The sequence below is a fragment of the Lissotriton helveticus genome, chromosome 4_1, assembly GCF_964261635.1.
Source record: "Lissotriton helveticus chromosome 4_1, aLisHel1.1, whole genome shotgun sequence".
Lineage (NCBI taxonomy): Eukaryota > Metazoa > Chordata > Amphibia > Caudata > Salamandridae > Lissotriton > Lissotriton helveticus.
The window spans coordinates 1,955,317,823-1,955,333,752 of NC_136063.1; the positions used below are offsets into that span (position 1 = coordinate 1,955,317,823).

The window sequence follows — 15,930 nt, forward strand, 5'->3', positions numbered from 1 at the left end:
TTGTAGTGCCATTCCAGTTTGAACCCAGCCATACGCAAATCAGTCTTGACCCTGTGCCCCATGGGAACAGTCCAGCCCAAACTGCCAAGCCAGGTCCTTCCTGGACTTGCAACAAGCATCCTAGGACCGGTTTCAGGCTTTCAGCCCTCATCAGCCAGGATAGCTTGATTCCAGTGGCACATTGTCATTCAAAGTACATCCATGCTGGGCTCAACATTGACGCGCATCCAGACTGTGAGGTTTTATGCCAAAGCAGTTTGGACCCAAAGACATAACTGCAAGGTTTGATGCTGGTGCAGCACAAATCCAAAGGCATCACTGCAAGGTTCAGCAATGATGCAGCACCTACATCATAAGGGGTTTGACAATGACATGGTTCCTGACTGCGAGGCTCGACTTTGATGCATCAACCCAACTGTGTGAATTGTGGCCAACACTATTGCTTGCTCCATCCAAGGTACTTTTTCAGCAGGCTCTGTATGGGTCCTATAGCCAACCTGCCCTCCATCAATGTCAGCCTGAATCTTTGAATGTATCCCAGTCTAGTGCAACCTCAAGTAACCCCTAAGTGCCATTGATGTTTAAGCATCATATCGCAGTTCATTCTTTAAAAATTCATATCTCAAGTTCTACTTATTGGCTTTTTGATGTTTTAGCCTTGTTTTACTCAGATATATATGCTCTAAATTTCTGAACAGGTGTTGAGTCTTTTGTGGTGTTTTTACTGTTTTGCAGTAATTTAAGTGTTGCCGAAATACTTTACATATTGTCTCTTAATATAAGCCTGACTGCTATGTGTCAAGCTACCGGAGGGTGAGCACAGGATCATTTTGGTTGTGTATCTGACTTACCCTGACTAGGATTGCGGTCCCTATTTGAACAGGGAGCAAACCTCTGCCAACTAGAGACCCAATTTCTAACACATCTATACTACCTTTGCCTTCTCTCTAGTCTTTGTATGTTTGTGTGTCTCATTGGTAGTGGGGGCTTCTGTATTATGTGACCTTGATAGTCTCTTTGTGGAGATTCTTTCTGGCACCTCAATTCGGTGAGAATATGCATGATGAAAATGGCAGATATCATCTTTCTTGTGACTGTTCAGAAATGTGTGGGGTGCAATCTGAAGCTCACAATCTAACATTCTCAATCAATGAATGAGTGGATTTGTAAAGCGTGGCTAATCACCCGGGAAGGTATACAGATGCTAAGGATGTAGCAGTTGCCAGTGAGATCAGTGGAACAGCTAGGTCTTGAGTGCCCTCCTGAATTCTAGCTTCAGTGAATGTAAGGGGTGTGAGCGAGGGACATGGAGATGAATTGCAGGTATCTGGAGGGCTGGTGGAAGTTTATGCCACAGGTGATGTACGCTGGACCTTGAACAGGGTGCAAACCTCTGCCAACTAGAGACCAATTTCTAACACATGTGTACTATTTTTGCCTTCTCTCTAGTCTTTGTATGTTTGTGTTTCTCATTGGTAGTGGCGGCTTCTGTACTATGTGCCCTTGATAGTCTCTTTGTGGAGATTCTTTCTGGCACCTCAATTGTGTGAGAATATGCATGATGTCTGTGACAGATATCATCTTTCTTGTGACAAATAGAGCTCTGGATAGAATGGATACAAAAAGTGAACTTTGCGGACTAAATCGGCGAACAATAAATGAATAATTGCCTGGTCTTGGTTCTAATTGCATTCTTTATTAGGTGCAATACATATCCCAAAAGCCCAAATTAAATCTTGACTGGGAACATATATTATGCACAAGGACTTGTAAACTGTAAACAAAAATAATAGGAGAAAAAATCATATTAAGGCACTTATTTACATATGCATTCATACTAGAGTAAAATGAACAATGATGATTTTCGTCTCTAATTCTTTGAACTCATAGGTCCAGATGCACCAGGGGACAGTTTTTATGCACAAGAAGGGGAAGGAGAGCAAACTCTTTCTGTTGAGTTCTATGGCCCCATTATGGGGGTTTTCATAGCGTAGAAGTCAACACAGGCCAATATCATCGATTTTCAAACATGCTTTTATTTTTCCTACAAAAACAAATACCTTTTCCGCTATGGCCCACCAAATAATTGGTTGAACTTTTCCCCTTCCTTCCGCAGTCGGGGTTGTTAAGCCAGCCCTTGCCTATTGTATATCTCTGACAGTTTCCAAGGCGTGAAGGTGACATATCATAGAATAGGAATTACCTCAATATCTATATTTATGGGCATTCCAAAACCTCCAAGGCAATATATGCCTTCAAATGTCATCTTATGAATGTTTTTATGTGATTTACAAGAGATGACTTCCAGAACTCCCTTTGAGTGACAGGCACAAAAGAGAAACATTTGCTCTTTAACTTAAGTTTACACCAAAAATTGCCATTATGAATAGGCACCAAGGTACCATGGTGTTGAATTATTCTATACGTAGACAGAAAAAATATAAATAAAGGGATCAGATTGAAAATCTTACCCAGTATAATTAATTTTTTAAGATAATTACTTGCTCCTGTGTAATTTATGAGGGATAGATGGATATTGAACACATGTATTGTGAGAAATTGGGCTGTTGGTTGACTGAGGTGTGAGCCATGGGCAAACACCAGCCACAATCCCTTTCAGAGTGAACAACAAAGAGTCACTAGATTAACCTGTGGTAACCATGGGTAGATTGGCACAAAAAGCAGTCAGGCTTAAGTCAGAGGCAATGTGTAAATAATGTATGCATTACTGAAACAGTAATAAATTGGAAGTACAACATAAGAAAAATCCCAAAGCAATTTTTCAAAAATGGAGGAAATTTTTATAAATTATTTGACACCAGAACTACAAAAATCCAATCAGTAGAACTGGACTTTTGAATTTTTTAACTTTTATGTGAAACCTAACCAATAAAAGATCAAATCACCAACCAGAGACATCTAGTTGTGCAAGACTCTGTCACTGTTGAAAGTTAAGGCCAACTGCGGTCGAGCACGGTTCTGATAAAAAAAGTGGATTGGGCTTAGTCTGTGTTTACATTTGTACTTAGATAAATTCTTAAAGAAAAATGTCTGAGAAGGTAAAGCTCCGTGGTGTATGGCTGCAGGAGGTGTCAAAGGAGGGGATGTCCTAGTTGGATGGCCTTGTGTTGAAGCTGCGGGGACATTTTTTACATTCAGGCTAAGAGCCTGATTACAAGTCTGGCAGTCCTCTGTTGGTGGTCTGACTGCTGTCCCAATATCGCTCCCACCATCCGATCACAAGCTTAGTGTTAGGCCCACAGCAATTCTGCCTCCAGACTGCCGCATACGCCAAGAGCTGAGCCCCTCTAGCAGCAGTAGTGTGGACAGCTGTGGGAAATGTAGGCAGTACCGGCATCGGCATCACCATGCTCATTACTGCCTTTCTGCTGAGATTTTCTTGGCGGGACACCTCCATGAAAAGGTTTGTGGAAAGGCAGGGAAGAGGCCACAGCGTGTTTTAGCACCACTTTTAATTGCAGCTGGGGGCACATGTTATGCCCCAGTATACCAGCATTGTAATGCATGAACACAGTGTGCTATGCATGACATGGTGCATGGCAACAGCATGCCTGATGTGCAAAGAGCACTGCACTGTGGTGGCATGAGCTTTAGGCTCTATTTATTAGCTGAAGTATGCTGCCCCTCTGCCATAGCTGCTGACACACCACCAGCCCTGTGGTAGTGTCATAATACGGCAGTTGGTATGCTGCTGGCTTGACGGCATTCCTTTGACTGCTTCAACAGCCGCCCGGCAGTAGAACCGCCAAACTCCTAATGGGGCCCTAAGTCTCTGAAAAGGAAGTAAAACAAATCCAGCAGGACAAAGCAGATGACTGGAGTCATAGAAAGTTCCATGAGGTTGGATACTCATTTGATGAAGGACCCCTGAAAAGGATTTGCCTCTGGGGAGAAGAACGTAGTAGTAGAAGCTGTGAATTGAATACTACCTGTGATGCACCTCGGGCAGATAAGCAAGCAGGTTGGCCTGTTCTCCTCCTGTTTCTCAGGCACTTTTTGGCACAATTTTGTCTCTGTCCTCAGATTTGGACAATGGGCACCTGGGCATCTTTAGCAGCACATCAAAGGGGTCCAGAACTGATGTAAGACTCATTGGGGTTTAGGAATCACTCAGGCTAGTTCCAGATGTGGGTCCAAGCTGGTAGTAGACTTTTATGTCCCTGTAGCTCAGAACAAGGGGCCAGCAAACTCGCCCTTTCAGTCATTTCCATCAATCCTGGGTGCAGGTTAAGATGCAGGTCTCAAAAACAGGGTTGGGCTCTTAGCATTCAAGGTAGGCACCAGGCAGCAAAGCAGTCATTCCAGGTACAGTAGCAGTCTGGTAGTGTGCAAAGCAGGTCACAACAGCAGGTAGTCCTTTGATAGTGCTTCAGCAGGTCTAGTAGTGAACTGAAGTGTGGGTCTGAAGGTCTAATTTGTATACCCTGTTGCCCTTCTTCTGAGTGGTGGTAGAAGCTTCTGGAAAGGTTCTTTGAAATGCATGGAATTTTGTGACTGCCCTTCCCTGGCTCCAAGCTGTCTGCAGTGACAATACCGGGCTGTTAGACCTTTTGTGTGAAGGCAGAGAACAGGCTATTCAGCTAAAAGTGGAGTTTTTATCACCTGCGCCCCCCTTTCCCCATCCTACAAGCAGATGGTGTATTGAGGAACACCTAATCCCTCTATTGTGTGAATGTCTGGGAGGAATTTACAAAGTCTGTCACCTGCACCCAGGCATGTAACCCACGACAGACTGCAGGCACAAAGGGCAGGAAAATAGCAACTTTCTAAAAGCAGCATTTTCAAAATAAAATCCCGACTTTACCATTAAAGAGGATTTATCATTACAATTTCATTGGTACAAGACATGACAAATCTACCTGCTCCCAACTAGAAATTACATCTCATTAAATGTAATAAGGAATCCCTTATGTTATCGCATGCGAGGGGTAGGTCTCACAGTGGTTGAGAACTATTACCAGAATATGTAAAACTTAAAAGTACATGTCCAACCTTCTAATTGCAGAGAACCTGCTCTATGGGCTACCTAGGGTCTTCCTTATGGGCGAACTATATGTAAAAAAAAGGGGAGTGGAAGGCTTAGCAAGGGGGTTTAAATGCCAAGCTGAGATGGAAGTTTTGAATTCAATTCAGGCTGCAATGGCAGGCCTGGGACATGTTTTAATGCACTACTTAAATGTTTGGCATAATACATGCTGCAGGCCCACAGGTAGCATTTAATTTATAGGCCGTTGGTATATGGTATAACACTGTAAAAGAGACTTGTAAGTAAATTAAATATCCCAATCAGGCGTAAGCCAATTAACCGTGTTTTGGGGAGATAGCTCAAGCACTTATATCTGGTTAGCAGCAGAGAGTCCAAAGGCCAACAAAAACGAATTCATTAAAAAGTGGAAGGTAAAAGGCAAAAGATTTGGGAGTAACCCTGCAGAGAGGGTCAGGTCCAACATGTATGGATTTTGGTCAGGAGTGTTCAAGTAATGCTGATTTGGCCGCAAACATGGTTTATACTTTTCATGTGCAGCTTTCACCAGGAAAACCTTCGCAAAAATGGGATGGTGAAACTTGTCTGGAATCGAGGAAAATCTCATGGGAAGCGGTGCCCCAACACCAATTCCCATGTTTATTCTTGTTTTGAAGCGTGAAGTTCATAATGGGGCAGTAATCATTAATCCCTGCATTAAGGACCACACATTCTCAGTGCGCATTGCTAATATGGTCCCTATGGCCTCCTAAAATATGTGTACACGTGGTAGCAGGTGTAGAAATGAAATGAATGCACATATTTACAATTTGCACGGTGCTCTGAACTGGCTCCTAACTCCTTTCTTTATTGGTTGTTGCAAGATCATTATTTTAATTTTGAGTGATAGCATTTTATTGAATCGGTAACACAGTAATAGGGAACATGGCATGAAAACCTTACTTTGCCTCACCACTAGCAAAACTTTAATTGTGTGGAAAACTTCACAGACATATGTAGTACGTTTATATTGTGCGTTATGTCTCATTTTTCTCCCGAATAACACAGGATATTGAGATAAAGCAGAATGCTAACGCTATTCTTGCTTCAAATTTTCCCTGCCTCATTTTCTGCTTTGATTTGCATAAGCACTGAGATGGGTGGTGTATAATCTAAACAGTTTCTCATTTGTCGGTAATACATATTTCTACATTAACTTGATGTATATCCATTGAACATTGGACAATGTCCACCAAATTATTTCTACTACTATTATTTGTTATGTTTACATCGTTATTGCATTTGTTCACTCTCTTCTGTGAAAAAATCTGTATTTTTGTTGACCAGTGTCAACATTCGATGGAAAGCGTACTGTTACATTTACTAACAGTTACTCTTTCCATTTCAGTTTTCATCACGAACAAATATGCAAGCAATGTTTTGCAGAGGCACAAAAGATACAATACAGGGAGACTGGAGGAATTTGTGGCTGGAAACCTGGAAAGAGAATGTGCCGAAGAGCGCTGTAGTTTCGAAGAAGCACGAGAGGTTTTTGAAAACACTGAGAAAACTGTAAGTATCCATATTTTATATGCATACACAAGCCAGTGAGGATGACGAAGGGACGGGGTTTCGATGAGGCCAGTACATGTATATAACATAGCTTAAACGAAAACAAAATTTACAAAAAAATAAAAATAGTGTTTTGTCATTCGTTTTGTACCTCACTTACAGAGAAGAATATATGACTTTGCAACAATGAATGAGAGAGTAAGAAACAATATATGTGTGTGTTTTAATGTCCACTGTATACTAGAGGCTTCAAAAGAGTGTTTGGTCCTTCATCATGACGAATACACGTACACAAACTGCGTATATATAATATCATTGCGGGTCCAGCATTTTTTTGATAGCCTATAGTGTGCCTAGGTACTTTGTGAATGCCGAACACATAAGGAAAGTGAAACAGCACAGGGTTGAAAAATGTGCCCATAAACTGAGGCATCATTTTTGTCGACGAAAATTGGATTCAAATAGTTAGACAAGTTGTTACTCCTCTATATACTTTTGAGAATACAGATAAAGAAGTTCATCTTGATTTAATCAACACAGATTTCTTAATTTTCAGACATTAGGGGGCAGATTTACAATAAGTGACGCATCCCTACATATCAGCAGGGATGCGCCACTTATTGTGCGCCGCAGCTCCGCCACCATTGGTGCGCCGCATTTACAATGCAGCGCACCATGGAGCAAAAATGGCACAGATGCGTCACGCATCTGTGCCGTAAAGGCGACGCATTGCTGGAGTTGCGTCGCAAGCACGACGCAGCTCCAGCAATGCTCTGGGGGGCCCCATCTGTCCAATGCTACGTCAATCCTTACGCCTGCTTCAAGCAGGCACAGGGTTTTGACGCAGCATGGGCACAAAAGTGACTGAGTGAAATCTTGTAGATTTCACTCAGCCACTTTTAGGAGGCGTCCCTGCGCCAGAACGCCCCCCCTGCACAGGAACGCCTTCTTCTGACGCAGGGCTTTACAACGTGACGCATCTCCCAGATGCTCAACAAAAAGGTTGAGAGCTGTTCCTCTAGGAAAGGGGCCATCCACCAGGCAGATTTAGTGGTGGGTGGTTGGGTGTAAAGGGGAGGAGTAAGGAGGAGAAAGTGGGATGGGGATCCCGCTTTGGCGGAACTAGGGTCCTCACACACCCAGCAAGCTAGGTGTCATGCTTCATCATTTGGACCTGCTCCTCGTTGGACCGGCGCTGCAATGTCTAACGGGCACCCACTAAGGGGCTCTTTATCGGAGATCTTTTGTTCCTTAGCCGTTTGATGAAGTGGGGGTGTGTGGCCAGTGGTAGTGTAGATGATCAGGAGGTGCAGTGAGTGCGTGAGTGGTTAAAAAGGTTAGATATTCCAAGTAAATATATTTATTCTGGCTGGTAATCCACCTTGGTAAAAACAAAACGGAGTGGCAGTTCCCTCGGGGCGGGATTGTCAGTTGTTATACTGCTCAACTCTCTGTGTCAACATGTTTCTTGCCCTTTTGGTTAACTAGATACCGTGGCAATTCTTCAGGACCGTGAGCTGTATAAAAACAGTGAAAGTGATATGTAAAATCTACACTGGATGGTGCTCCTAATGAAATGCGACCAATCAGTTGTCGCTACATGTCAAATAATCATGTAGTCACTATAAAGATACCTGTGGAGACAAGGACTAAACAAATGAAATGCAAGGGTCAATAGTGAATAATACTCCCTAGTGATTGACTCCAAGTCAATAACATGCCTCCCAGGTCGTCCACTCCTCCTTAGTGTGGTACAAGTTAGGGATGTAAGATGTAACAACGCGTGTTATTAAAACGCGTGCTGTTACATCGCAGTCGTTACAACGACTGCATGTTACAACGGTATGCCTTTACAACGCAAGTCTTTACATCGACTTGCGCTAGGTGGTGTGCTAACATTAAAAAAGTGTAATTTACTATTCCAACTCCAGTCCACTTATCAGTAGGGAAGGTGTTGGGATAGTAAACTACACTATTTTTAACGTTAGCACGCCATCTAGCACAAGTCGATGTAAAGACTTGCGTTGTAAAGGCATAGCGTTGTTACATGCGGTAGTTGTAACGACCGCGATGTAACAGCACTGCGGTGTACTGACCGTGTTGTAAAGGATGTTTCCGACAAGTTAGTCATTTGTGAAATGTAAAATTCTGTGTTTTTAAAAAACATAAAAAACTATAGAAGCTCTCTCTCAATCACACATCATTCTAGATTATAACCACTTATCAGTGTCTACCCACTCAATGTATAGTAAATATATAGCCCTGAGCGCTTATCTTGTCTGTGGCTCATATCTAGTATTGAGACTCAACTCCCTTAGTGGTGGGGGGTGCCTCAATAGGGGCAGACAGGTCATGCCGGCGCCTCATAAGTAGGTGCCCTGTGTAGGTGGGGGGAAGAAAGGGCAAGTATTAGGTAAGCCCCTTCCACCAGCACTGTATTGGTATGATTGAGCTGAATCTCAATGCTCCAGTGGAGGTAGGCGCCAGCCTACACCACCCGCCTCCGATGGCCGCACAAGTGCAGAGCAACCGTCGCCAGCGGCGTCCGAACTCGCTCCCTCTCACACCGGAGTTAGGTGCAGCTCTCCCCCTCCGGGCACTAGTTAGTGTAAAACCGGTCGGGCAATCTACTCCTCTCCCGTGAGCGGGAAAGGTTTGTGACTTACTTGTGCATCCCGTAGTCCTTGTGGTAAGACCTACCCACGCTGTCAGTCCCTGGGCCGCTGGTGAGGAAGCCACGTTTGTGGGGCCATAAGAAGGACATCAATGCGTGCGCCAAGGTCGGGGCGTGTACGTCTCTAGGGGCGTGGCCTCATCAGACGCGCACTTCCTGTTGTGTTCCCTAAAATGCAAACAAGTTAGACCGCTCGTCTGTTTTGGCGGCCATATTGCAGTGTGTAAGTCTCTTGCTACCATGGTCCATGTACCCAAAATGCAACGGTGTATTGAGGTCAGCAGTCGTTACTACTGCCCCGGATTTGACTCACTTTCTTGCGGCCATTTGAATGGATCCGGCGGTATTATGGTGGGGTATTGAGGTATAAGTGCGCCTCTCTGTATATATATGTGTAGGGTATATCTAATGTCCAGGAGATTGCTATCGAGCAAAGGCGATCCCTCGGCGCGGTATAAGATGGACATAGAGATGTTGTGTGTTTTCCATGCTACTGTTGTGCACCGGTGTTAGTGGAGACCTACATGGTGTTAGTGATTGCCCTGAGTGGTGTGGTGTTATGTCACGCCTAGAAGCTGTTCTTCCTTATCGCCAGTGTGCTCTTCAGGATTAGACCATTAGTGCAAACAATGGTGTGATCAATCACTACTCTTGACCCTGTGCCTCATGGGAACAGTCCAGCCCGAACTGCCAGGCCATGTCTTCCCTGGACCGGAATCAAGCATCCTAGGACCGGTTTCTGGCTATCAGGCGTCTTCAGCAAGGATAGCTTGACTCCAGTGGCATAGTGAGCAAGGGACCCACATCTGGGCATACCCCTCCCACATAGGGTGAACTGCAAAACACACAAGATGATGGACGGAATGTTGCACAATGGCAAAACATTCACCCCCAGTCACAGATCTGGGTTTAATCCATTGTTATTTTGCTCACCAAGCCACCCCAGTTCAGACATGGCCATATGCAAATCAGTCTTGACCCTGTGCCTCATGGTGTAGTGTAGTTCCTATTATCCCAATAGGCTCTGCGCATTGGAATAATACCTTCAATAGTATAGGCCTAGACCAGACGTTAACTAGGTCTTCTATTGTCGATATTAGACTTAAAGTTTTGGGTTTGCCAGCTAGCTCAGAGTTCACTAGAAACTTTCTCGAATAGGCAAGGAGGAGTTGAACCTCCCTGGATAGACAAGAAGGAATTTAGTTTCTGACAACCATAGAACATGACAACTTTGCTCTCCCCTAATCAAGAGTGTATCTCTAGAGTCGTGTGAAAACAAAAGACAACTTATTTTACTCAGTCAGTACGTGCATTCTTAGTCTCACCAGATTGTAGAGAAAAGGAAGAGACGGGCGTGTTCAATAAAAGATGTTATTTATTGATCAGTCTCTTTTCTCATACAAGAGAAATGGATCGATATTATCGCAGTACTTATGGTTAAGTACAGTGCATACAATAAAAGCAGAAGTATAAAATAATACTGTAAAAACATTTATATGGTTTCTAAGCCATAAGGTGGTTTAAAATGGATAAAATAGATACATACACATATACATTTGACTAATCGTACTCAACTGGTGTTTCTAACTACGCCTACCCCGGTGTACCTGACCTAAGCCTAATACGTGGGCGGGAATAGAAAGTAGCAGTTTAAGTTAAGTTTGTTTTGCCAAGTGACTGACTCAAGAATTCTCTGCAAGGGGTTATTCAGTTCTGTACCTTGAATCTAGGATGAATGAGGGATGGTATCTCTCGTCTCTGGTCTCGATATTCCAGGCTGCCTGCAAGGGCTGCTCGGAAGCGCCGGAGCTGGATTTCTCGGCAGGAGAAAGCAGCGTCTCGTTCTCAGCGCGTCAGGAAGGCGGGGCTGCGCCAGCGGGGTCTGCTCTGCTCTGGGCTTAGGCAAGTCTGGCTGCTCCGATCTCGTCACCACCGCGTGTGTTTGCTTAAGGCAATACCGGTAATATTTATACCTGTAAGGTGCCGAGATTGACGTAAGGATGGACATAGATACGTCAATAAGGATGTCATACGACTTGGTCGTTAGCGCATTCTTTTGCTGAAGTTCTCGATTAAATCAAAACAATGGCCGCAGGGTTTTTCCCAGGTTGTCATAGGTTTGATTTGTTTTGAGAACTCCGTATGCCTTATCAGGGGCTGGAGGAATATCGCTTGTCTAATTAGATGGCAAGCGTTATGACCTAATCAGATAACACGTTCCTGTGCCGTAGTGTGGCTTAATCAGATAACGGTTTCTGCATCATGGGATGGCTGCTAGTTAACTTGTTAACCAGAACAGGGTCAGGAATAGGGGGATCGATACAGAACCTATAAGAATACATCACACCCACTCCACGCTAACTATGGCCATGTTTACGAATCTAGGCATAGTAAAACATACTGTAGAGTATCGTGTATACCTTACCACCCCAAAATACATATAATGCATTTCGAATAATGTAATATAAGGAAATAATATTCACATGTACTATATGCACTCAAGCTGTAGAATAATGCTAAAGTAATCACGCATATGTATACATTATTTCTAAATGGTATATGAGAATTTACACATGAAATGGCTCTTAATACAGAAGAAAAAAGGTTCAAGACCATTTCATCACAGAATAAAAATAAATATGAACATACCAGCGGGCAGCTAATGTCTAAAGTTTCTAAAAATAGAAAATTTTAGTTCTCTAAGAATAGTTTTTACTTTAAGCAGAAGATAAGTGTCCCGAAAAATCGTAAAAATATTTTGGGGCTGCTGAAAAAATCGCTGTCCGTGAACTGGAGGGAAAATTGTTCATGTAATTTTATCATTAAAGTCGAAGGCCAAATTCAGGGTGTTTGGAACGCCGTGTGCTAGCTTGCTCAAAAGTCTCTATTTCTGCTCTGGTGAGAACATCATATCATTTAGACTGTCGAAAAAGCTGTCAACAGCTTCTTGGGAGAGTTCCACTAACTGGGAAAAAGGTGTAACCATGCATTCGTGCGCATGGTTGTCTCCATTGACGTTTTGATTAGTATTGCTGACAGAAGGTCGTACCTGATCGATGCTGCTTTCATCTTGAACTCCACTACCCCTTAATCGTAGTGGTGAAGTTTCCACGAATGCCGTCATCAGGATTGGCAGCCGTTGAGGGCAGCACAAAGCATGAGCCTTTATCGGACCCAACAATGTTTCTGCATCCATAGGCGCATCCGATTGTAGCGTCAGACAGGTGTCCAACACGCATTCTTCTCCCCACAGCAAGCACCTTAATACAGGTAAAACACATTGATGCCACATTGGTCGAAATGAAAGAAACCAAGTCATGTTCAGGTCTCTAAGCCGGGATAGTCCCAGGATTTTTGATATCCGGTCCCGGTATCCAATGGCTCGAATTGTTTCTTCCCTTGTCGCAGGTGTTTTGTCTGTGACATGGTTTGCCATAACGAAATATTAGGACCAAGAATAGGATTCCTGCAATTAGTCCCAAAATGAGGGGAAGTCCGCCAAAAATCGAATGGACGAAGTCTGGAAAAATACCCAGTATGGCTTTGAATGGTGTTAATGCCATTGAAAATACTGTCTTAAATACTTTTGAGACTCCACTGGTATCAGAAATATTTAAGATTTCATTCAGGATTTCCGCAAAATGTATGGGGGAATTAGTTGATAACAATGAGTGAATCTCTGCAGTCGTCCTTGCGACTAGGAGATCATATGTTTCTTTTGATGACGTGAGTCTGGTCGGCGTCTGAAGAAGCACTGTTTTCATTCTGCTTAAAGTATCTATTCGAATAGAAGTAATTTTTAAGTTAGGCTATGCCCTTGCCTCCCTGTCTGGAAAGGAGCTGGGGAACAATGAGTGTCCACAGCACATGACCTTCGCAGTTGTAGTTACGAGATAAGGAGTCCCGGGCATAAGACTACAACATCTGCGATCCACAATTAGAATGTAACTCCCGTTATAGAGTCTTTTAAGGAATGGTTCTATCTCTGTTGCAGGTGCGCCTAGCTGGTGACATGAAAGGTTATTTGAGTTCCCTTCACAGGCTCCATGCAAACTAATTCCATTACACAGAAGTGTACTGCTTAGTGACATCGCACAATTATTGCCACTAAGAAACACTTTCTGTCCTTTATTACTGACACATGTATGTGAATAGGGCAAGTTCCATGTTGTCTTAATGTACCCTTTTCCCAATTTTTCGTACATGCCAGCCTGTATATATTTTTGACAGTATTGAAACCTGAAGGTTGATATCGGAATATTAATTATCCCATGTATTATCCATTCACTGACAGGTCGTTCTGACATTGTCACTGGTAATCTCTCGAGTTTCTCAATGCTCAGGATTGTATAATCAGCACCCTTTTGTGCCATACTGATTTGTTTATCAGTAAGGTTAAATATATTGAATAGTGACGTTGTGTTGATTAAACGCCAAGGCACATAGCCTGAACGCAGATTTTGTAACGTCCAGCCAAGCTGTACAATAGAACGCAATTGAGACTGACCGTGTTGTAACAACAGTAAGTCTTGCGATATTATGTCGATTGCTGAAGACACAATGCTGTCCAAAGAAAAAATTCTGGAGGACAGAGTCATTAACCCATTGTCCACTACAGAAAGTGATTTTTCCAAATTAATACGGTCAATTTCCCGTATACTTTCTGCTGTCTCAATTTGAGTTACCTTCCAGGCCTCGTTGTAAGCTGCATATACAGAGGCTGCTATGAAGCGTTTTTGACGCTGTTTGCGCGGTCCCATAATGAAATCACGCAAGTCAGCACCATCAGTAAGTAAAGTTAGGTGTTGCTTAATTTCTGTCAGTGTGGAAGTTTGTAGCCATTGAAGGCATAATTTGCCCACACTGTAGGTGGTTATTATCCCTGGGTGTTGTCTTTGGGAATATCTAGGGTCTGGCCTGGTCAATTTGAACCCCTGTTTTTTGTTCAGGAATCTGTCTTGACAGTTATTAGTATCTGTGGGCCAGATCAACCACTGTTTCCAATCAGGATGTGTTCTGTTTTGGTTTAATATATAGTTTACGTCTATCTCTTCATCTGTAGAGCTATTGCTGTCCATTGTTGGCTTTGGAATAAACGGTTTATTTAAGTCTTTGATTTTGGCTAAGCCAAGACAGGTGGTTTGTTGAACAGTGTCATTTAAAAATATAATTTGTTCTGGGATCATGCAGGCTCTAAACAATGATTCTATACCTTGTACTTGCCATTCTTTTGTACCCCAGACACTTTTAACTTCAACATTTTTGTCCCAATAATCAAAACCAAAAGTATTCATTTGTTCAAAAAATGAGTCTGAATATATCAATTTCGTGTTTGTTAGCATGGTCTTTGTCCCTGTCTTATTTGACAATTTGAAATAAAGTGTTTCAGCATTACTTGTGTTAAACCCTGAAAAGTATGAATATTTGTGGTAAAAGGTTCTTGAGCTTCCTTTTGGAGGGGTTGCACAATGTTCCCATTGATTATAATTTAAAACATTTCTAGGTTGTGCAGATTTATGTAGAAAATGGTTACCATAGTGGTTGTAACAGTACATACTATCATAATTAGTCGAACCCTGCAAATAATCATGTTTGGTAAATTTAGCAGACATCACTAAGTCAGACATCATATTATTTATACTTTCAAAGTCCCAATCATCAGCAAATGAGCTTGTTTTTACAAAGTCACTCAACGAGATCTTAATTTGGTGTGGATATTTCAGGATCTCAACCGGACCATAAATTTCGTAGTCAGTATTGTCCCATGCTACCCCACCCGGTATAGGATTGGCTGTGAAGTTGACTGAAGAAAGTTCTCTTTTCTCGACGTGTGAAGATGTGTGTGGCTTGAGGATCAAGTTGATTTTCTGACTTGCTGTGTCCATTTTAGCATATTTTCCCTCAATGAAGCGTCCCAAAGTTAGTACCATGATGAGCCAAAGTATGAGGATAAATGCACCAAAGCCCACCCAAAATTCAATCCATGGAGAAATCAGATATGTTTCTTTCAGCGGTTTCAAAAGGTCTTTAGCTTTATCTTTAAAGGTTTTTGTTGATGGCTGTGTTTTTGATTCACTTAGGTCTTCAGAGGAATCATCGAAGTTTATGAAGTAGCCGGATGCAGTTCTGTCAATTGTTCCAATTGCTTCAGGATTACTGTTTCTTGCATATTCGTTTGTTACTTCATTGTAGGTTGGTGTGTCTCTACTAAATGTTTTTATTTGGGTTTTCAGAGGTTTAAGTTCCAATGCATTGTTGCATAGTCCTTGTTGTTCTTCTGTAGGCGTTTCGAATGTGATTAGCCTCTTAGTTTGGACCTCTGTATTGGTAGCAAATCTTGGTGTTCTACTACTTATCGGGAGTCCACTTGGCCTACTGTTTGTTATTGGCCACATGATTGTGGTTTTACCAGGTCGATGGATACAACTCGGTTCTCCTTTTTACCAGCAAGCGGCGGTAGTACAACTGATCTTGTCCCGTTAATAGACAAGACAGGAACTGCTTTTCTGTAAGAAGGCCCAAATTCCTTCTTTACCGCGATCTTTTCTCTGACTAGATCCCCGACTTTTGGAATCCAGACAGGTCTTGCTGGGACAGGTGGTGGTTCTTCAGTGGTTGTTGGCTGCTGTTTCAACTTTATGTTGCTCAGGTCTTTTCTTGTTTTGTTTAAGTCCTGCAAAATAGCCAAACGATCTTTGAT

The 15,930-nt window shown here is 42.7% G+C and overlaps 1 protein-coding gene across 1 annotated transcript in view; it reads left to right on the forward strand.

Annotated features, from left to right (window-relative positions):
• F9 (coagulation factor IX) overlaps positions 1-15,930 on the forward strand; it is a 310,524-nt gene that overhangs the window by 16,075 nt on the left and 278,519 nt on the right. Inside the window, exon 2 of the mRNA XM_078688628.1 lies at positions 6,393-6,556. Within this exon, the coding sequence (XP_078544754.1) occupies positions 6,393-6,556 (164 nt within the window). The remainder of the gene's footprint in view (positions 1-6,392; positions 6,557-15,930) is intronic.